At 38.2% G+C, this 22,735-nt stretch overlaps 1 protein-coding gene across 1 annotated transcript; it reads left to right on the top strand.

Moving 5' to 3' along the window:
- Positions 1-5,209: 5,209 nt before the first annotated feature.
- On the top strand, positions 5,210-11,976 carry LOC130743917 (protein FAR1-RELATED SEQUENCE 11-like). Its single transcript, XM_057596131.1, has 5 exons — positions 5,210-5,252; positions 7,300-7,682; positions 8,073-8,516; positions 8,650-11,026; positions 11,672-11,976. The coding sequence occupies exons 1-4, from the start codon at positions 5,210-5,212 to the stop codon at positions 9,292-9,294; spliced, it is 1,515 nt and encodes a 504-aa protein (XP_057452114.1). The 3' UTR covers positions 9,295-11,026; positions 11,672-11,976.
- Positions 11,977-22,735: the final 10,759 nt, after the last annotated feature.

Below are 22,735 nucleotides of genomic sequence, written 5' to 3'. Positions count from 1 at the left end.
TTAAATTTCTAATGCAATCTAATACACATTAAAAAGATATCCAGATTATTCTCCTTCTTCAAAATAAATCTAATTTAAGAAGAATCTAATTTAAGAAGAGGATAAGGAATTGAAACATCCCTTTTGTCAAAACCCATGAAATTCACAGGGACGACTACAATGAACTCGACATGCTAAACTGAACCAAATTAATCAAATAAATATGAACTAGTGAACCAAATTTTTGATTTAAGATTTTTTGAACTTGAGGATTGGAATTTATTAAATGACTCCACTTAATTCGTGATTTAAGATAAAGGGAACCAAATTAATCAAATAAATATGAACTAGCTGATTGTTGGAGAAACTTTGAGAGAGAGAGAGAGATTTTATTGTGTGATAGAGATTATATGAATGAATTATTCGATCTCTTATTGATTGTAAAACTAACAACACAATCAACTTTTGAATTACATCTCAACATTCCCTCCTATTTCAAACTCTTAAGGGAAACAACACCTAAGCCCTTTCTCAATTTTTTAAATATACCAGTCCTTAATGCCTTAGTGAAGGCGCTTTAATATGTTCTTCAGTTGGACAGTAAACCAGTTCCAACTTTCCCTCCTACTCTAGTTCTCTCAAGAAGTGGAGCCTCACTTCAATATGTTTGCTTCGGCCATGAGAAACTGGATTCCTTGCTAAATTGATTGTAGAAATGTTATCTAGAAAGGCTTAATTGCACTTTTCATTCCTGATATTAGCCCTTTGTGCAATTTGAATCCTCTTTGTTTAAAACGAGCGATTTTAGTCCCCAAACTTTCAATTTGTGCCAATTAGGTCAAGTCAGTCTCCGTTAAATTCTAAACGGAATTTACATACGTGGCACTCATTTATGACATGGCTCTGGCACATTTTACAACTGAGATGCCACTCGGACTCCACGTAATAAAAAATAAAATTAGCTAAAATCCTAAAAAATAAAAAAAATTTATTTAACTTAAATCGAATCAAATCATCAAAATCACTAATCACTCTCCATCTTCATCTCCAATGAATCAACAACAAAAAAATCTGGAAACAAGTTTCAGAAGCAACAACAAAACAACAAGAAGCTATAGAAATTTCAGAAACAAAAATCAACTTTTCCTCTTTCTCTACCCATATAAAAAAAGTTCCAGAAAGAACAATAAATCTGACATCATCCCCCATCTTCATCTTCATGTTCATCCCCAAAAACCTCTTTCCATTGCCCAGAAACCAACCCCACAAACTTCTTCCCTTTACCCAGATGGCAACAACCACCACGGAAACCAACAGATCAGATGCCCAATTAAAAATGTAATTAAAAAACAAAGTGGAACAAGAGAAATTGGAACTGGGCCAATCTTCCCCAATCTTCAACCGAGATCAACTCTGTGAACCTCCAAATCGCACCATCAAGTTGGAACCATGAATCACTGCTCCACTCCGCCGTCGCACGACCTCGCATGAAGCTGCTCTCCTTGCTGTGCGTCCAAGATCCTTTCCCTTTTAACCTCATTCTCTCTCTTCGGTCTGGATTTCTCTCGATCTAGAGACGCCGAGACACACCACCATTCCAAAAAGATGGTTCAAAAAGCAGAAAAATGGGGGCCATTTATTTTTTGTATTTGAAGAACCCAGATCCAAGAACTATAAGACCGCATACCAACAATAGCGCCTCTTCATGGCATTGATGAATGGTAACATAATGAATGAAGAAGATATAGAGTTAAAGATTGAAACTTTGGAGTGCAAAGAAAAACGAAGTAAGGAACTGGTGCCGCTTTTTATCTCCAATGGCTTTCCTCGTAAGGATCGTGCCACTTCTATTCTCCGATTGTTTTCCCCTCTCAGCATTTGGGTCTTAAAAAAAAGAAGATAACGAACATGATGGGATGCAGATGATAGAAGAGTGATTAGAATTAATTAAAAAAAATTCTTAGGTATAATTCATTTTTTATTTAACTTCTTTTATTTATTTACTAATGTGTCATTTTTAGTGGTGTAATTAGTAAAAAGGAATTCATATAAGAATATTCCGTTTAGAATTTAACAGAAACTAACGGCTGAACCTAATTGGCACAAATTGAAAGTTTGGGGACTAAAATCGCTCATTTTATACAAAGGGGATTCAAATTGCACATAGGGCTAACATCGGGGATGAAAAAGTGCAATTAAGCCATTTACAAACAAACACAGATTTTTGTGCTTCAATCTGCAAAGTCCTCAAAAGTTCATCCAGCTACATTGCTTGGCATGTTGCAAGTGACCCATCATTGTATTCAGCCTCACAAGATGATAATGCTTTCACAAGTTGTTTCTATGAGCTCCAAGAGACTCATGTACCACAAAATTTAAACACAAAGCCTGAAGTGTTCTTCCTTTTATCTAACTCTCCATATTGTTTAAAATCTGAGTATCCTATTAATTCTGCTTCCTGCACTTCGGATGAACAAGGAAACAAAACACCATAGTCTAAAGTTCCTTGCAAATACCCCAGTACCCTTTTGCCTGTACACATATGAATCTGCTAATGATTTCTACTACATACCTTATATCAGGCCTACTATTGCATAGGACCTTAAGTGATCCTACAATTTTTTTGAACAAAGTAGCATATGCAGCTTCACTAGTATCCTCTTTTGTTTAGTTTGAGGATCTGCTCAATAGGTGTATTAACTGGATTACAACCACTCATATCAAACCTCTTTATTACATCCTTAGTGTAACACCCCGTTTTTAATTAAAATAATGTTGGTATTTTATTTTAATTAAGATTATATGTATGGTGGTTTAATAGGTGATATAATAATACTTTAATGAAATAAAATATTTTTTTGTGATGCTGGGTGTGTTTTATGAAATGGAAGAGAGTTAGGGGGTGAAAGTTAGGATTAAAAATAGAGACAAGGACTAGGAGAAATTTTAGGATTTTTAGTTTAGCCCTTGAGGAATTAGGTTTAGATGGTTTAATAAGGATGGGGAAGCAGCTAAAGAAAAGAAAGGAGAGGACGCGTGAAAGAAGAAGAAAAAGAAAGAAGAGGACGCGTGAAAGAAGAAGAAAGAGGAAAGGAAGAGAACTAGGGTTCATCATCAATCACGGTAAGGGTGTGAGCTTTATCCTATAATTGTAGTATGATGATAGGTTGATGTAGAGCCATGCCTAGGAACCCTGAATTCGGAATTTTCAAAATATGATTTTGAGGTAGAAGTGTTTCTGTGCTGGACAGGGAACTTCTTGGTCCGATATCACCCAGTTCTAGCGTTCAAATAAAAATTTGGTAAACTAAGAAATTGTAGGGTTTTTAATCGGCTTTCCAGGCGTATAAAGAACGTAATTTTTGGTTTAGTAATGAGTTCTAGAGATCGTTTTTAGTGACCGATGTACCTGCTGTTTCTGTCAGTTTCTGTGCTGGACAGCGAACTTCGTGGTCTGATATCACCCAGTTCTAAGGTTCAAATGAAAATTTGGTAAACTAATAAATTGTATGGGTTTTAATCAGCTTTCTATGCGTGTAAAGAACGTAATTTTTAGTTTAATAATGAGTCCTGGAGATCGTTTTTAGTGACCGATGTGCCTGCTGTTTTTCAGAAAACGGATTACTGTACTTGTTTTTCAGAAAATTATTACTGTATCTGTTATTTAATTTGGGTACTCTTTTGAATTTTGGATATATGGATTATGGTGATTTATTTGAATTGGTGAAAATGAATATTTTGAATTCAATAAGATGAATTATTGGAATTGGTTGTTGATGAAGTGAGAATTGTTGTATTGCTGTTTTGCAAATGTGATTATTTGATAACAGGTTGAAGTGTTGTTTGAGCAAATATGATGAGATTTTCATTATGGAAAGTGATGAAGAAATATGCTATATAATGCATGTATAGAGTTGAGATGTTTGCACAAATACACTTCATACAGTCAATAGACATGTCTGCTAGTTACTGCGGTGCTAGAGAATGTTCCAGAACCCGGTGACAGAGGTATGTCTGCTAGTTACTGCGGAGCTAGAGAATGTCCCTAAACCGGGGTAGTTCTGGAAGTCTGATAGACTTTATTTGGTGGTTAACTGTTCTGTGTGAACGCGGTGATACCGCTAAGGTTAACAATCGGTACCACATGCATGTGCATTAGAGTCACACATTGAGTCTCACGTTTTTTAGTGGTCCTATGTGATGGAAGAGATATAAGAACTGTGATAGTTGTTGTTGGTGAATATCTGTGAATGATGTTGTTAGTAAAAGTTTGGATGACGTTTACTTTGTTAAAGATATTTTATTGTGGAACAAAGTTGCTAAGTAGAACTGTCTTTGGAAATAATGAGTAAGGAAAGTATTATTGTGAAGAGAAAGTTTTTATAATGTAAACTTCTGTATTGTTCTTTCATTACCTGTTATTATGCTTAATTATATGATGAAGTTCTCACCCTTCTGTTGGAATGATGTTCTATGCGACATCGTACAGGTACAGGTGCTAGTGGAGCATCTCATGAGAAGTAGACAGAGAGCTATATACTGTTATTTAGATAGTTATCTAGTAGTATGAGGGTCAATTGCTCTGTATGTAACATTGGGGGACGTGGTTTAATAAATTATTTTGATGAGAGTAATTGACAACTCTTTTTGGTTCTTTCTTTTATAAACTTGAGTTACATGGAGTTGACGTTTTTGGATGGCCATAATGCCTATACTTCTTTCCTGAATTTTTTTTATTGAAGTATGTCTGGAAGATGATTTTTTGATGATTCTATTTATTTCCGTTGTGCAATGCATAAAAGATGAAGTATGATTATTTTATGAAATATTTTGATCTAAAGTTTGAGAACGTGACATATGTTATTGAGGAGATATGTAGTCTTGGAATATTTTTGTAATGCTCTCTTTGAATATGCGTATAATCACTCTGATGTAAGTTTAAAATAAACAAGGGGATTAGAGGGTGTTACACTTAGCATATTTCCTCTAATGCATTAGCATACCCCTTACAGTGGTTGTGACCTCCATCCCAATGAAATATGTGAGCTTTCCTAGATCAATCATCTCAAATGTTTAATTCATGATGTCCTTAAGCATTTCAATTTCCTTCAGATTAGACCTAGTCACAAGTAAATCATTAACGTATAGACATATAATCAAGATATCTCCATTGTTTCTCCCTTTTTCTAACATATACACCATGTTCAACAGAACATTTGAAGAAACTTAGATGATCAAGAAAGCTATTGATTCTTCTATTCCAGGCCCGAGGGGTATGCTTTAGCCCATACAATGCTTTATTCAGCTTGTACTCCAATTAGGGGTGTTCATGGTTTGGTTCTTAACCAAACCAAACCATATCCACTTTAAAACCACTTATATGGTTTGGTTTATTATCCAAACCAGTTTTAAAAATATGGATATGGTTAAAAACCGGTTTTAAAATATGGATATACTTGAAAACCGGTTTAAAATCAGATATTTCTCAAAATCAGTTGAAAACCAGATTTAAAAATGGATTACGTTCAATAAAATTTAAATTGAATCAAATAAATATTTTATTCTCAACTAGAATCTTACAAAATTGAAAACAAGATAGAAATTGAATTGAATCTAAACAGTATAACACAAAACAGAAACGAGATAAATCCAAAGAAACTAGAGTGAGAAACGGAAGGTGAGAGAGAGGCATAGTGGTCTGGTATGGGCTGATCAATATGTATATTACTTAGGCTGACCGAATCATGTATTAAATGGGCCGGGTAACCCATGATCCAGCCGGATCAAAACCCAACTATAAATAAAGAAGGACCGCCCAAGCGGCAGGGATCCTATCATTTTCATGCATTTTACTCACTTTGTTTACTCTCGCTTGCTCTCGATATTGGTTAGCCTTAGTCTGCGGTTCCATACCGGAACATTGGCGCCCACCGTGGGGCCCAAGGATACTTTCCTAGGCTTCGTTTTTCATCGCGATGGTGACTCGATCCGGGGCGAACGGAGAGAGGAATCATGTTCAACAAAATGATGTTCCTCCCGATGTTCTTCAGCGGATCATGGACGATCTCAATGAACTTCGTCAACATAATCAGCAGTTGCAAAATCAACTTACTGATCTTAATCAGACTCAGGGTTTACGAGAGGGCGATCGAAGAATGGCTGAGACGGTGGTGGACTTTCAACCTTTCACAGAGGAAATAGCGAACACTGCTGTCCCAGACAATTTGAAGACGTTGAAGCTTGATTCTTACTATGGCGATTCAGATCCAAAGGACCATTTAGTGTATTTCAACACGAAAATGGTCATTGTAGGCGCATCAGACGCGTTGAAGTGCAAAATGTTACCGTCAACTTTTAAGAAATCGGCGATGATTTGGTTTACAACTCTACCGTCAAGGTCAATCGTCAATTTCACAGAATTATCTACAAAATTCTTGTCTCAGTTTTCTACCGGCGACATTATTCAACATTCGGCAGGGAGTAAATGAGACTTTGCAATCTTATCACTACTAGAAAAAGTATTTTCTACATCAGGGTTTTTACAACGGTTAATGAAATACCTGATGTGAAAGATAAACCGGTGGCAATATTGAAATTATTGTGAACTTTTATGAGAGTTTTCACATCAGTTGGGAATATATCCGATGTGAAAAGTAATTCGTGAAGAGTTTTTACAACGGTTGATACAATAAGCGATGTAAAAGCTAAGTGCGGTGGCAATTTTGAAATTTTGATAAAGTACTTTTCACATCAGGTATAATGTAACCGTTGGGAAAAGTCCCTTCTTTATGATTGTTTTCACATCAGTTGGGAATATATCCGATGTGAAAAGTAATTAGTAAAGAGTTTTTACAACGGTTGATACAATAAGCGATGTGAAAGCTAAGTGCGGTGGCATTTTTGAAATTTTGATGAAGTATTTTTTACATCAGTTATAATGTAACCGTTGGGAAAAGTCTCTCCTTTCTTTAATTTTCACACAAACCCGTACATGAAAACCCAAACTCATTCATTCACGAAAAAAACTAAGTTCATCTTACTCAGCTCCTGCTTCATCTTGCTCAACTCCTGCACCCAAACCCTAAACCCTATTACTCACAAACCTTCCCTTTCTCTTCCCCTTCCCACCACGTTCTCCATCCGACACTTCACCACGACGTCGTTCTCCGCGAAGAAACCTTCACCAGAGTCTACGACCTCGCAGCCGCTCCTGCTCGTTGCTAAGCCTCGCCGCCGCTCCTGCTCGTTGCTAAGTCTCGCCGCCGCTCGTTCTCTGTGACTCGCCGCCGCTCCTGCTCTGTGAATCGGTTTGCTTACAAGGTAATTTGCTTCGGTTTTTGCCTTTTACTGAAAAGGATATAAGGAATTTACTCCAGTCGTTTAGGAAATTAGATCCAGAAGAAGAAAGCTTAGATTTATTGAGAATGTGCAGAAACATTAAGGAGAAAGATCCTAATTTTAAATTTGAGTACACACTTGATGCAAACAACCGTTTGGAAAACATTGCTTGGTCCTATGCCTCATCAATCCAATTGTATGATATATTTGGTGATGTCGTGGTGCTTGATACAACACATCGCCTCACTGCATTTGACATGCCGCTAGGGATATGGGTTGGAATAAATAATTATGGAATGCCTTGCTTTTTTGGCTGTGTGCTTCTGCGGGATGAAACTGTCAAGTCATTTTCCTGGGCAGTGAAGGTAGTTAAATAAAAAAGTTATCAATATTAGTGTAGTTTGGTTCTTTATTCGAATTGTGACATGTCCTCGTGTATTGTTTCTTGAAATACTGGGGTGGCTTAATGAATATAAACTAAATGGAAGGACGGAAAAATTTATTGCTGATAAATGGAATCTAATTTAAATTACTGCTGGTGTAAAGATTTTCTTGTAGAGTATTCTACACTTTGGTCAATGTATGTAAGCACCTTATGCTAGTTTCCTTTTTTCTTTTGCCCCATTCTTCTAAAATGGACTAGGTATTTTAATTGTTGATGAGGATTGCTAATTTTTTAGAAGTTATTCAGTTCTTTAATTTACACAGGTGTTGTTTTGTTTTTTATTTTTGTTTTTTGATCACCTTCTTGGAAGGCTTTCTTAGGGTTTATGAATGGAAAGGCTCCACAGACTATATTGACTGACCAAAATATATGTCTCAAAGAAGCACTAGCTGAAGATATGCCAACAACAAAACATGCTTTCTGTATATGGATGATAGTAGCAAAGTTCCCATCTTGGTTCAATGCTGTTCTAGGGGAACGTTACAATGAGTGGAAGGCTGAATTTTATAGACTTTATAATCTTGAGTCAGTGGAGGATTTTGAACTAGGCTGGAGGGAAATGGTTTGTTCTTTTGGGCTGCATTCAAATCGGCACATGGTTAATTTATATAGCTCTCGTTCACTTTGGGCATTGCCATTTTTGAGAAGCCATTTTCTTGCGGGAATGACTACAACAGGTCAGTCAAAGTCAATCAATGCTTTCAATCAACGATTTCTGAGTGCACAAACACGGGTGGCTCATTTTGTTGAACATGTATTATATATCTTTTTGTGTTTCCTGGTTTGGATATTGTTACATTGGTTTAAATGAGCATTCGCATAATAAACTTTGTGCTGTTTATCTGAGACAGAAATTTATGTTTGTTAACTTGGGTTTGCACTATCAGGTAGCTGTTGCTGTGGATTTTAAAGATCAAACTGGAGAACAGCAAACCATGCAGCAGAATCTTCAAAATGTTTGCCTCAAAACAGGAGCCCCAATGGAATCACATGCTGTCACAGTCCTCACTCCTTTTGCCTTTTCAAAGCTTCAAGAACAACTTGTGTTGGCAGCACATTATGCATCATTTTCAATTGAAGATGGTTTTCTTGTGAGACACCACACAAAAACTGAAGGAGGTCGGAAAGTTTATTGGTCCCCTCAGGAAGGAATCATAAGTTGCAGCTGCCACCAGTTTGAATGCTCTGGAATTCTATGTAGGCATTCTCTTAGAGTTCTTTCAACAGGAAATTGCTTTCAGATCCCAGATAGATATCTTCCCATTCGTTGGCGTCGTATGAGCGTGCCCTCTTCTAAGCTTCTTCAAAATGCATCAAGTGATCATGCTGAAAGAGTTAAGTTATTACAAAATATGGTTTCATCTCTGATTAATGAATCTGCTAAGTCTAAGGAACGATTAGATATTGCAACAGAACAAGTTTCCATCCTTCTTTCTCGCATAAGAGAGCAACCAATTTCATTACAAGGGGTCAGAGATATGTCTTCCATTAATAGAACATTCCGCCAAACTCCTCCCCTTCAAGTTCCATGACTTCGACCTCTCCCTCCTTCGCATCCTTCAACCACACCCTTTTTCCCTAAGATGGAAATCGATTTCCAATCTCCTCTGTTGACTTAGATATCGGTTTGAACAGTGGAAATCGGTTACCAATTGTTACTGGAATTTCAACCAAAAAACTAAGTAAGAATTGGTAAGAAGAAGTAAGTTTCCTACTGTCTTGCCTTTTTTCTCTGCAGAATCAAGTCTACGGCTAGCTTTGTTGTGTTTAGATTATAATCTTGCTATCTTGTATCTTTCTTTTATTTATTGCTAGTATAATAGGCTATGTCTTTATCTTGGTCTCAATGCATTGGCATAGTTAATTGGCCTCCAGCACTACAGAGCCACTACTGCTTGACTTTGTTATGATCTAGTTTGAAGATCATTTAACTGAACAAGAAATATGGTTGGCTAAATATTTAAGACCAACTAGCTAAGTAGGGATTTCGGGTAATATGACTTATGCATAGTGAATTAGTGATGGTTGTTTGGATGAGGGATTGTTCTGATTTATGTTACCTTTAAATGAAACTGATATTTTTTTGAGCATGTCTTGAACATTGAAGTGTGATATTTTTCTGGTTGGATGGAGTAAATATTTTCAATGTAAGAGAGGTGTGTGATCAGAGCTCAAGGGTAGTTGGTTTCTGGGAATTCTTTTCCATGATATATTGTATTCTGTTAGAGTATGCAATATACTTAGTCATTACAAGCTGATAATTTATGATGTGAATAGACTCTTAGTGGGTTAGTTTCTGTACTCAGGCTCTAATTAATTCTATTTCTGTTAAAGAGCTCAACTTGTACAGGGATTTATATACCCTCATTCAAACAACTTATAGATAGGTAGTTAGTTCCTTACTGTCCTGTATGACATTCTGAATAGTCCAAGCCATTGATTCAGATCTCATAGCATTTATAACAGAGAGAGAATCTGATTCAACAATCATGCTTATTTGTTTCTTTGAAGGTTCATGGATTGGAGCTTATTGCTTTAAAGTTTGCTGTTTTTTTTATCCAACCTAGAGAATATTAATACTACCATGAAATGATCATAACATGAGAAGGATATACAATAGTAAAATAGGCTACCAAGCATATATAGATCCAAATCCATATGAAAGGAAATAAATTAAGCATGATCTTTGTATGAAACATATACAAATTTGCTGGAAAACGATATATTTATATAGTTCACACTTCACAGAACCAGCACAAAGATCATAAAAGGAAAAGATATAGAATTAGAGAGGTGAATATGCATGAAAGTTTATTCAACTCACTGGAAGATATTGCAGGCAGCAAATCAATATAGAGATCTTTCTCCAATTTTTGGAAATGGCCAGCAGCTATTAGCTAGAAACTCAAAGCTGAGAAATGAGAATGATTGATTGCATGTGGTTAACCCTCCTGTTTTGTCTTTGGTGTTTTGTTCTCTGTTTCCTACTTGGATGGGCTGTTTCCAAGCTATTTCATCTTCCCTTTTAATATATCTTTATCCTTTCAAAAAAAAAAAAGTGTAAATCATTAGTCATTCAAGTACTGTTATCTCTTGCATTCAGTACAAAATATAGAGCAAGAGATGCCTAGCATCTGTTAACTTCTTTCTGCTGGTTTTTGCTATATAAAGTTGATTGGTGTTTTAACTGATGCAGCCCATATGACTGGACTTATGCAGAGGCTGTGTTAAAAAGGCACCTTGGAGAAAAGATTTTTATTTATGGTAACTATGTCTTATATACTTATAGTTTCATGCCATATACTTTGTCTGAAGTATAAACAGTATGATTTCTTTAGATGCTATGCTTGATTGGGAAATGCATAAATTGTTTTACACATTTTGCAATATTAATCCTGAAAAATCATATCTTTCTGCATTAACTTGTCTGCATTACCCTGCAACCTGTTGTTGCTTCTACCCGTTTCAGAGAATTACCTCTAGGTCCCAGAAGTCTTCCAACAAAATTGAACTAATGCAATAAAGACCAATATATTTAAATTAGTTCTAGATGACAGAACCTTTAATTACAGTGAAGATAATGATAGTGGTTAGATTCAGTGATTAATTTTCCATTATTGTGTCACTAGATTGTCTTATTGTCTTAGCCTGTAACATTCCTGATATTGTGTCACTGTGTTAGTTTTCCAGATATTAGTTGGCTCTTGTGCTAACCTTTTCTTCTCATTTTCATGAACCTTGCCTCTTCATTCAAGCATCTTCTTAAAGTGATTCTTAGAAGTGATTCTGATGCTTTCTACATAAGAATCAATTAGATTTATGATTCAGGAGTGATTTAATTTCACTTATTGTAGATTAACATGGATAACATGGATTGTTGATCTCTGTATTTATTGCATCTGTTTATAGGGTTCAAAGTTGCTCACCTCCGCTGCTCTCCTAATTTATGCTTATGGTGCTGGTGGCTTTCCTGCTTGGGGCATTAATTTGCTGAATTGTTGCTGTTTTGCTGAATTGTTGCTGTGTTGCTGTTTAACTATTTTGTCCTAATTTCATGAGCTGCTGTTTAACTACATTTAAAGAACTAGAATTGCTGAATTGTTCTAGTTCTTTTAGGCTATTGTGTTTTTTTTTTGCTGGGACCTTGGATGTTTAACTCACTTGAGAGAGTGTGTTCTCAAGATCTCTTTTTATTTTAATAAATTTTCATTAAAAAAAATATGTATATTCAGGTCAAATTCGTGTTAAAAAAAAATGGTTGAGCATTTACATCGGTTTTTAGTCTAACCGATGTGAAAAGTATACACATTTCACATCGGTTTTTTGTCTAACCGATGTGAAAAGTATACATTTCACATCGGTTAGCTGACTGAAGCGATGTGAAATGTATACTTTTCACATCGGTTGGCTGACTGAACCGATGTGAAAGGTATACATTTCACATCGGTTGGCTGACTGAACCGATGTGAAAAGTGTACATTTCACATCAGTTGGTTGACTTAACCGATGTGAAAGGTATACCTTTCACATCGGTTATAAACCCGATGTGAAAAGGTTAGGAGATACCACATCAACATTGTTTACATCGGATAAAAACCGATGTTAAAACTCAAAAATACCCGATGTGAAAACTAGTTTTTCTAGTAGTGTATATGGGGCGTTTCAATCAACTATCTGTTCATTTGGAGGATAAGATGCTAGAAATTTGCATTGCAGCCTTTGAACTGGGTTTGAGGCCGGGCGGTCTAAACAGTAATTTAAGCAGGAAACCGGTGGAAACAATGGTGCACCTACGCGAAAGGGTTCAAGGATACATTAGGGAGGAGCAAAGTGATCAGATCAAGAATAACCGCCCAAATGCGGTGGTAACTGGGCAGAAACAGCAGTTCGAGGCGAGAAAAGGAGCGGTTACAGATCAATATTCGAAGGGATGGACCGAACGTGGCAACGCAGGGTATAATAATCGTAACCGTTATGACGGCCGATTTGATAACCGTTCTAATTTCAAAAATCGTGCTAAACCGTATGGAGTGCGTGGGCCAGGACATTCGATGACGTGGACTCGGAACCAAAATGACCGTGCAGTACCTTTGGCGGTTAATTTGACTGAAGCTTTGCACACGTGTTTGGAGGCGAATGTTATTCGTTTTCCACGGCAGCCAAAGCCGTCAACAGGTTACGTGGATAAGAAGAAGTGGTGCGAGTATCATAGGATTTCAGGGCATAATACTGATGACTGTTTTACTTTGAAGAAGGAGATTGATAAATTGATAAAGGCTGGGTATATGAAGCAGCTTGAGGGGCGAAGCAATTCAGATGAAGCAGGAACTTCAACAAGACGAACCGAAGATGGAAAAGAGATTGAGGGTGATGGTCAAGATAGACAGTCGGATGGAAAAGCAAAGGGGCGCATTCATTCTATTTTTGGTGGATTTCGTGGCGGAGGAATGACTAATTCAGCTCGTAAAAGGTACGTTCACTCCATTAATGTTGTTTACTCTAACGATTGGGGAAGTTGGGCAACCAATCAACCCGATATAACGTTTACTGTGCGAGATTTTGAGGGAGTACAGCCTCACGAAGACGATCCAATTGTTGTAATGCTGAGGATTGCTGATTATGAAATTGAGAGGGTACTTCTGGATCAAGGAAGCTCGGCGGATTTGATTTATGGTGACGCTTTTGAAAAATTGGGGCTAAATGAATCTGATTTGTTGCCTTATGATGGTTCTTTAGTGGGTTTTTCTGGAGAAAAAGTATTTGTTCGAGGATATGTGGAATTGAAGACTGTCTTTGGAGAAGGGAAGAATGCGGAGGCATTTGCTATTAAGTTTTTGGTAGTAAAGTGTACTTCACCGTACAATGTACTCATTGGGAGGCCATCACTAAACAGATTGGGGGCGATCATTTCTACAAGACATTTAACGGCGAAGTATCCATTGAGCAAAGGAGGAGTTGGAATTTTAAAGGCTGATCAAATGGTTGCTCGAAAGTGTTATTCAGAAAGTTTTAAGCAGTATGGGCACATAGGTAAGAAAGCAGTGAAAGAGGGGCATCGAGTCTATGAGGTGGATTTAGAACAGTCAGAAATTATTTTGGATCCTCGAGAAGGATTCAGTGAGCACAAGATGAAATCAGAAGAGGAAACTAAGGCGATCCAAATTGGTGAGCGAAACTTGAAAGTTGGTGTCAATTTAACTACAAGTCAGGAAAACAGGTTGGTAAACTTGTTATTTGAGAATATGGATTTGTTTGCATGGAGTGCAAGAGATTTACCAGGAATCGATCCGGAATTTATATGTCACAAATTTGCTTTAAATCCTGGGGCGAAACCTATTGTTCAGTTTAAAAGAAAGATGGGCGAAGAAAAGGCAGAGGCTGTAAAGGTGGAAACAAATAAGTTATTGGAAGCTGGATTCATTAGGGAAGTAAAGTATCCAACTTGGTTGACGAATGTTGTTATGGTGAAGAAGGCTAATGGCAAGTGGCGAATGTGCACAGATTATACAGATTTGAACAAGCACTGTCCTAAGGATTCTTATCCTTTACCGAATATTGATAAGCTTGTGGATAGGGCATCTGGATTCAGAATGCTTAGCCTCATGGATGCATACTCAGGGTATCATCAAATAAGAATGTATCAGCCTGACGAGGAGAAAACAGCTTTCATGACAAATCAGGCGAACTATTGCTATCAGACTATGCCGTTTGGGCTGAAGAATGCGGGAGCAACATACCAAAGGTTGATGGATAAGGTGTTTGACAAGCAGGTGGGGCGGAACATGGAGATTTATGTAGATGACATGGTGGTCAAGTCAGAGGAAATGGTGGCGCATTGTTCTGATCTTGAAGAAGCTTTTGGCGAACTAAGAAAGCATAACATGAGACTTAATCCGGAAAAGTGTCCGTTTGGAATTCAAAGCGGAAAGTTTTTGGGTTTCATGATCACAAGGAGAGGAATTGAGGCGAACCCTGATAAGTGTAAGGCGATACTCGATATGCAGAGTCCAACCTCAGTTAAAGATGTGCAGAAGTTAACAGGAAGAATAGCAGCTTTGTCCAGGTTTCTTCCGTGTTCTGGGGAAAAATCAGCACCATTTTTTCAATGCTTAAGGAAGAACAAAACTTTTCAGTGGACTGAAGAATGTGAGAGGGCGTTCCAAAGTTTGAAGGATCATTTATCCAAGCCACCAATTTTAGCCAAACCAGTTCCAGGTATTTCATTATCAATGTTTATTTCCATCTCTGATAATGCAGTTAGTTCAGTTTTGTTGCAAGAAAATAAGGATGATATGAGGATCATATATTTTGTGAGTCATGCTCTTCAAGGAGCTGAAGTTAGATACCAAAAAATTGAAAAGGCTGCATTAGCTCTAATCATATCCGCCAGGAAATTAAGACCTTATTTTCAAGGCTTTCCAATTGTGGTAAAAACAGATTTGTCACTTCGCCAAGTTTTGCAAAAGCCTGATCTGGCTGGAAGAATGGTTTCCTGGGCTGTTGAATTGTCAGAATTTGAGATCACTTTTGACAGGAAAGGTCTGGTTAAAGCACAGGTATTGGTGGATTTTGTTAATGAAATGTCTTCTAGTGAGAAAAATATGGAAGTTGGCGAATGGAGTTTGTCTGTAGATGGTTCGTCTAATGTCAAGGGAAGTGGAGCTGGAATAATCTTAGAAGGACCAGGTGGCGTGACAGTTGAGCAGTCACTCAAGTTTGACTTTAAAGCAAGCAATAATCAGGCAGAGTATGAAGCTATAATTGCAGGTTTGAAGTTGGCGATCGAGATGGGGGTCAAGAGCATAATGATTAAAACAGATTCTCAGATAGTTTCCAGGCAAATTCAGGATGAATATCAGGCGAGGGACGCACAGCTGGCTAAGTATTTATTGAAAGCTCAGGGATTGATAAAGCAGATAGGCACAGTGCAGGTCAATTATGTTCCGCGGGAGGAGAATACAAGGGCAGATATTCTATCAAAGTTAGCAAGCACCAAGAAGCCGGGAAATAATAAGTCAGTCATCCAGGAAGTTTTAAGCAGCCCAAGTATCGAAGAAGATGAGACGATGATGGTGTTAACTTTAGCGAATTCAGATTGGATGGGGCGTATCAAACAGTGTTTGGAGGCAGAAGGCTCTGATGTGTTGACATTCTCTAAGGATCAAATTCGCGAGGCAAGTCGTTACACATTGTTGGGCGATCAATTGTACAGAAGAGGGATTGGAGTTCCTTTATTGAGATGTGTCTTTAAGGATGAGGCGGAAAGAATCATGTTTGAAGTTCACGAAGGTGTGTGTGCAAGTCATGTAGGGGGAAGATCTTTGGCGGCGAAAGTGCTCAGAGCAGGGTTCTATTGGCCAACTTTACGAGGGGATTGTATGGAATATGTGAAGAAGTGTGGTAAATGTCAAATTTATGCAGATTTACATAAGGCGCCGCCTGAGACTCTTAGCTCAATGAGTTCATCGTGGCCATTTGCAATGTGGGGAGTAGATATTCTGGGACCGTTCACTCCAGCAGGTTCTCAAATCAGATTTATTTTGGTGGCGGTGGACTATTTTACTAAGTGGATTGAGGCGGAATCAATGGCGAAAATAACAGCAGAAAAAGTCAAAAAGTTTTATTGGAGAAAATTGGTTTGCAGATTTGGCGTTCCAGCAACTATCGTCTCAGACAATGGAACACAGTTTACAAGCAGGAGTGTGAAGGATTTTTGTGCAGGAATGGGAATTGAGATGCGTTTCGCCTCAGTTGAGCACCCTCAGACAAATGGACAAGTGGAGTCAGCGAATAAAGTCATTCTCAATGGAATTAGAAAGCGTCTAGGCGAAGCTAAGGGATTATGGGCTGAAGAGTTGATCACGGTCATTTGGGCGTACAATACTACTCCTCAATCAACTACTGGCGAATCACCTTTTAAGTTGACTTACGGGGTAGATGCAATGATACCAGCAGAATTACAAGATGTAACTTTCAGGGTGGTAACTTATAATGAAGAGCAGAACGACATGAATAGAGTGGTTGATCTCAATTTAGCAGAGGAAACGCAAGCAGAGGTTCGTTTGAGGCAGGCAATGGTAAAACAGAGGTCGGAAAGGCGATACAATTCTAGAGTGGTTCCGAGGCAAATGAAAGTTGGTGATTTGGTTCTGCGTAGGAAGGCAAAGGGGCCTGATGATTCGAAGTTATCACCTAATTGGGAAGGACCTTACAGGATTCTGCGAGAGCTTGGTCAAGGGGCGTATCATTTGGAGGAGTTATCGGGGCGAAGGGTCCCAAGGGCTTGGAATGCACAGCATCTCCGTTATTATTACAGTTGAAGTGCAGGGTGGTTCGTTCGGTTTGTTTTGTGTTGTACAGTTTGTTTCAGTGTATGTTTGTCCAAGACTGAGTTTCGTTGTTTCAGTTTGTGTGTGTTGAAGTCTACGTTTGTCGGTTGTATCGTTTAAGACTATGTTTGTTGTGTAAGACTAGATTTGATGCACTCTTTTCTCTACCCCAGGCGGGAGAGTTTTTAACGAGGCATCAATTATTAATGAATAACAGGTGTGCACTCTTTTCTCTACCCCAGGCGGGAGAGTTTTTAACGAGGCATAACCTTTTTTAAAATGATCAAGGGCTTATCATTTTACTTATTTCTTTTACCCATAGCGGAAACTTATCAACTAAGGTCTATCAATTGGGCGACGTCAGACAATTGAGAAAAAAGTAAGTCTCTTAAAACAAGAGCATCCGGCCACGAATTCATAAGCACAGTCTTAAATTGGATTTAAGCTTGTCCAAACTAAGCACAAGTCTCCACGCGAGCATACTAATGAAATCAAATATGTTGACTTTGATTTCCATGAATAATAACTATGTCAAAAATGAAAATTTGACTAAGTTATATACACAAAGGCCTTATGATTCCAAAGTAGTTGATTAAGTTTAAATTTTATAACATTTAAAGAGATCTATTCAAGAGTATTTTACTATGTACAGTAAAATGTGAGAGTAACGAGTTCAATTAAATGACGAAGGCGGACCGATTCGGGTGAAAGGTTAGTAAACGTTATTTATGTTAAGTTATATTTTGAAGTTATATGATAACTTGAATAACTAGGTAAAGTTATGCTTATATTTTTTGAGTCATATGATAATCCAGGTGACTAAATAAGGATATGCTTAGTTATAGAATTAGTTATTGTGATAGTTGTTTGGGTGAGTAAGGGATAGTGTTATTATAGAAGTTATGACAATTTCAGAAGTTATTATAGTTGATTGGGCGAAACAATTAGATAGAGGGCACTCATGTGAATACTGAAGAAAATTTCATTATGATAAAGGAAATTGTTACATAAGGTAAGGAACGTTGAGTAATTTAAAGCAAAAGAGGCCTGTAGCCTTTTACATTGTCGGTTGAAAGAGAAGGGGCTAACAAACTCAGAGCCTAGATCATTCAGATAGTTTCTCCACCTCCTTCTTTGTTGTTGACATTTCCTTCATCATCTTCTTGGTTTTCTTCTTCCTCTTTTTCTTCTTCTTCATCAACTCTGTCCTCATCCGCGTTATCCGGGCCGATCAATTTGCCATTAACAATGCGGGCGTAAGGGTCTGTTCCCGTCAAGTTGATTGCCAGGTCAGGATTAAGGAAAGTGACTTGAGTAAGTGCTTTAGAAAATCCAGCTTCAAACTGATCCAGAACGGAAATTTTCAAGTCAGCGATTTCGGTTTTCATCTGGGAATTTTCTTCAAGCATTTGATTATGCACAGTAGTCAATTGAGCGCAGTCAGCCTTGATTTTTTCATTTTCCTCATTCAAGGTTTGGAGGGTAGCATTGTTTTCATCAGAGGTTTTCTTCATTTTTTCCAACTCTAAAGCCAAATCCGCGGCTTTCTTTTCATTCGCCTTGTTCGACTTGTCCAGCAACTTGAGTGTAGCTTTCATTTTTCCAATTTCTTTTTCCTTCTCTTCAACAAGTTTGGCTGAAGCAAGACCATCGAATTCGGCTGATTCAAGGTCGATCATCTTGGAGATAGCAGCAATCTCCAAGCCCTTTGTCATCATGGCTTGACAAGCTTCCTTCAAACATAGTTTCCTCATCTTATCACGGTCCGCCTCGAACACCAGATTTGTTTCCACCAGGGAGTTGAAATCAATTTTGGAGTCCCAAATTGAAGTTACGTCATCCGAGGATAATTCCTCAAACTCTTTCAGCAAGTTTTTCCAGCAAACGGGTGGGGTGCTTGATGAACAGCCTTTGTTCGCCAACGCAGATTCGCCTTTGCCCATGAACTTCTCCAGTGAGGTTTGGTTTGAGGCTTTGCTTTTGATAGAGGTAGGATCTTCATTCTTCTTTTTCTTTTTTGCGGGGCGGCCTGATTCAGTACCAGAGTGGCTGGTGGCATGTTCGTCCACCGACTTCGCGGGGTTCCTTTTTTCGCGAGCAGCCTGTTGTTCGCGGCGAAATCGAAGGATGTCTTCTTCAGTTAGGCGAGCCATTGTTCCTGCAAAAGAGTGAGCAAGAGTTAGAACTTGGTAAAGTTTTCTTATGTAATTTAAGGAAGGGGCGAAACAGATTAGAATGCCTTACCAACATATTTTTCAACTGCATTTTTAGAGAGAGCAACCATAAAATCTGTAAGGTTTAAGCCTAGGCCAGATAGAAATTTGCAATCTACTAATTCCTCGGGGGTAAGAGCATCATCGGGAATTTTGATGATGCTCTCGTATTGGTTCGTCCAATAGAAAGGAAATTTTGGGTTTCCATCGGCAAAGTAAAATATGTCTTTGCAAGCATCAGATTCGCGAAGTTTGAAAAATTTACCTTTGAAGTGTTTGTAATGGCTTTTATACAGGGTGAACAATCCTAGACCCCTAGCGGTGGCGAGTGAGACATATTCGCCCTTCACATTTCGTCCACATGTTTCAAAGAAGTAAAAAAATTTGTTGCTGGTAGGTATGATGTGTAAGGTTTGACACAGGACTTCAAAAGCTTTTAAGTAAGCCCAGGCATTACCATGGAGTTGAGTGGGGGCAACGTTCAAAAGGGTTAGAACCGAGCAAGTAAAGTCAGAGAATGGCAAATCATACTTTAGATCGGAGAACAGGCTTTCGAATAAGTAGGTAAAGTTTCGCCCTTGACCATCTGTTTTCCCGAAACAACATGGTTCATCAGGGGCGCAGGGAATTATGTCTAGGTGGGCATCTAGGCCATCTTTCCTAAAATTATATTTAGTGACTAAGTCGATGACAGCTTTTGGGGTGCAAATCTTAGAAAATTGTTTTTTAATTTTACTAGAAACCCATAGAGAATCAGCAGGAGATGGAATGGTGGAGGCAGAAGCTTCCTTACGAGTACGTTTGGTAGTCATTTTCAAAGGATTCCTGAAAGGAAGAGTTTCAAAGTGTGAGAAGAAGAGAAAAAGTAGTTTGAATTTCTGGGTGGAAATGTCAAACTTTGATTTTCTGGGTAGAAAGGTAGAACATTGTGTTGAGTTTTTGGGTTTAGTAGAGTAAGTTGTTCATGTGAGGCTAAAGTTTTAAAAACAAAAAAGAAATGTAGAAATTAGAAAGGAGAAGAGGATGAGGTTTACCTGCGAAGGAGAGAAGTTTGAGCGATTTCTGGGATTTTGGTAATGAATGCAGTGGGGTCGTCGAACGTTAAGCAAACTTGGTGGAGAAAATAGAAAAATTCTTACCGTTTTGGATGATCGGAGAGGATGATAAGGGTAAGAAAAGTGAAAATGAGAGTGTGAGAGAAGGGTAAGAATTTCGGATCTTATATAGAAAGGGGGAGGGGAGATGAAAAGGTGAATTGAATGGTGAGTAAAGGGACGCGTGTCCTCGCGTGTGGGCTGTGTTCGAGGCAAAAGTTCTGACGTTTGCACCAAAGGGATACGTTGGCCTGAAATTTTTTGAATTTGAAGGGATGTGATTTGTTAAGGGAGAAGTGGTGAGGGGTATTATAGTCTAAGGACGTGACGTTTCGAGACTAGGTGTGTTTCAGGAGGAGGTATAATTTTTCGTTTAAATTTATAACACTTTATTACATTTATTGCAGCTTTGATGATTGTGTTAGTGGAATTTCAATATATATGATAGTATTGTAGTATCAAGTTCCCAAAAATATGCAGAAGATCTACTTGATGAACTTAAAGCAGGTAAAGTAATAATGATTTCGAAATCTGCCACGGTAAGGGCATGTGAAGTGACAGCTGAGTGGATGTGACAAGATTGGTTCAGCGTGCAAAGATGATATTCATTATGTGTTAGTTAAGATTTATAAATATTTGAATTTACACGCCTTTATTGACATTTTATGTGATGTAAATTGCTGAGGGCTTATCAAAGACACTTTCGCCTTATACTAAGCCTTAGTGTCTTGAGGGCTTGTGGTCTGGTATGGGCTGATCAATATGTATATTACTTAGGCTGACCGAATCATGTATTAAATGGGCCGGGTAACCCATGATCCAGCCGGATCAAAACCCAACTATAAATAAAGAAGGACCGCCCAAGCGGCAGGGATCCTATCATTTTCACGCATTTTACTCACTTTGTTTACTCTCGCTTGCTCTCGATATTGGTTAGCCTTAGTCTGCGGTTCCATACCGGAACACATAGGATAGAGAGACGCAGAGAGTGAGCGACGTTGAGGGAGAGACGTTGGTGGGGGGAGAGAAGCGCGGAGAGAGGGAGAGAGAAACACATGGGATACGGAAGGGGAGAGAGAGAGAGAGAGAGAGAGAGAGGAACGCAAGAGAGAGAGAGAGGGGGGGGAACAGAATGAGAAAGAAACGTAACAGACATAAGAGTGGATCAATTGGTAACCAAATGAGTTTTAAATATGGGTATGGATATCCAGATTTTATATCCGGTTTTCAACTTTGGATAACCAAATTGGTTTTAAAATATAAAAGTGGATCAATTGATTAACCGGTTTTAGGAAATTTGGATTTTTTAGTTTTGGATTCAGACGGTTATGAATTGGATCAACATAACCGGATATTTTGAACAGGCCTAACTCCAATTGCTCTTTGCCTCAAACCACAATCCCATGTGGTTGGGCTACATACACCTCTTCTGCCAATGGTTCGTTCACGAGCGCTGATTTTACATCCAGCTGATGCAATGACCATATCCTAGCATTTGCCAAAGCGATGGAGCAAAGACCTCTGTGTAATAAAGCCCATGCTTTCATAAAAAACCTAGATTTGCATTTTGCAACAATGCCATCAGGATTTAGCTTCATCTTAAAAGACCCATTTCACACCGATTATGTGCTTTCCAGTGGGCAGCTTCACTAGATTCATGTCTTGTTTCTTTCAATTGTATTTATCTCATCAATCATTGCAATTTTCCACACACTCTTCAATAGAGCTTCTTCCACACTTAGAGGCGTCGCATCAGCCAGTAGTGCGAAGTCAATCAACAACTCACCTTCATCAGTGACATTGGAATCATGGGTCATCTCATACTTACAAAATCTACTCGACAAGTTTCGTTGTCTTTGTTCCCTCTGATGTTGATCATTCAAGCCAATCTGATCTGGTCCCTCATGATCAGTTCTTAGTTCTATAAATACCTCGACATCAAAAGGAACTTTTCTGGTTCTGCCCTCTTCTGATTTCCAGGCCCACTGTTCTCCTTCAGCCACATAAACATCTCTACAATAGAAAACCTTCTTACTCAGAGGATCAAAGAGTTTATAAGCTCCAGTGGGGTAATACCCTATGAGTATCATAGTCTCACTTTTGTCACCCATTTGCATCAATAAAACTGTCTACGAAGAGTTTGAAGCCTTTTTTTTTTAATCTTTTCACTGCCTTAATGGCTCTTCACAATAATGTCCCATGCTTCTTTCGAAGTGGTTTCATTGCCAATCTTTTCAAAGTGTATATCATCTACACATTGATGCAGAATAAAATGGCCTTGCTGTAAGACCTGGATTTTCAGAACAAGTTAAGTTTCCGACTCACACGTAGAATCAG

The sequence above is a fragment of the Lotus japonicus genome, chromosome 3, assembly GCF_012489685.1.
Source record: "Lotus japonicus ecotype B-129 chromosome 3, LjGifu_v1.2".
Lineage (NCBI taxonomy): Eukaryota > Viridiplantae > Streptophyta > Magnoliopsida > Fabales > Fabaceae > Lotus > Lotus japonicus.
Note: the sequence above shows the minus strand (reverse complement) of the source record. Positions and strands in the feature narration are given on the sequence as shown.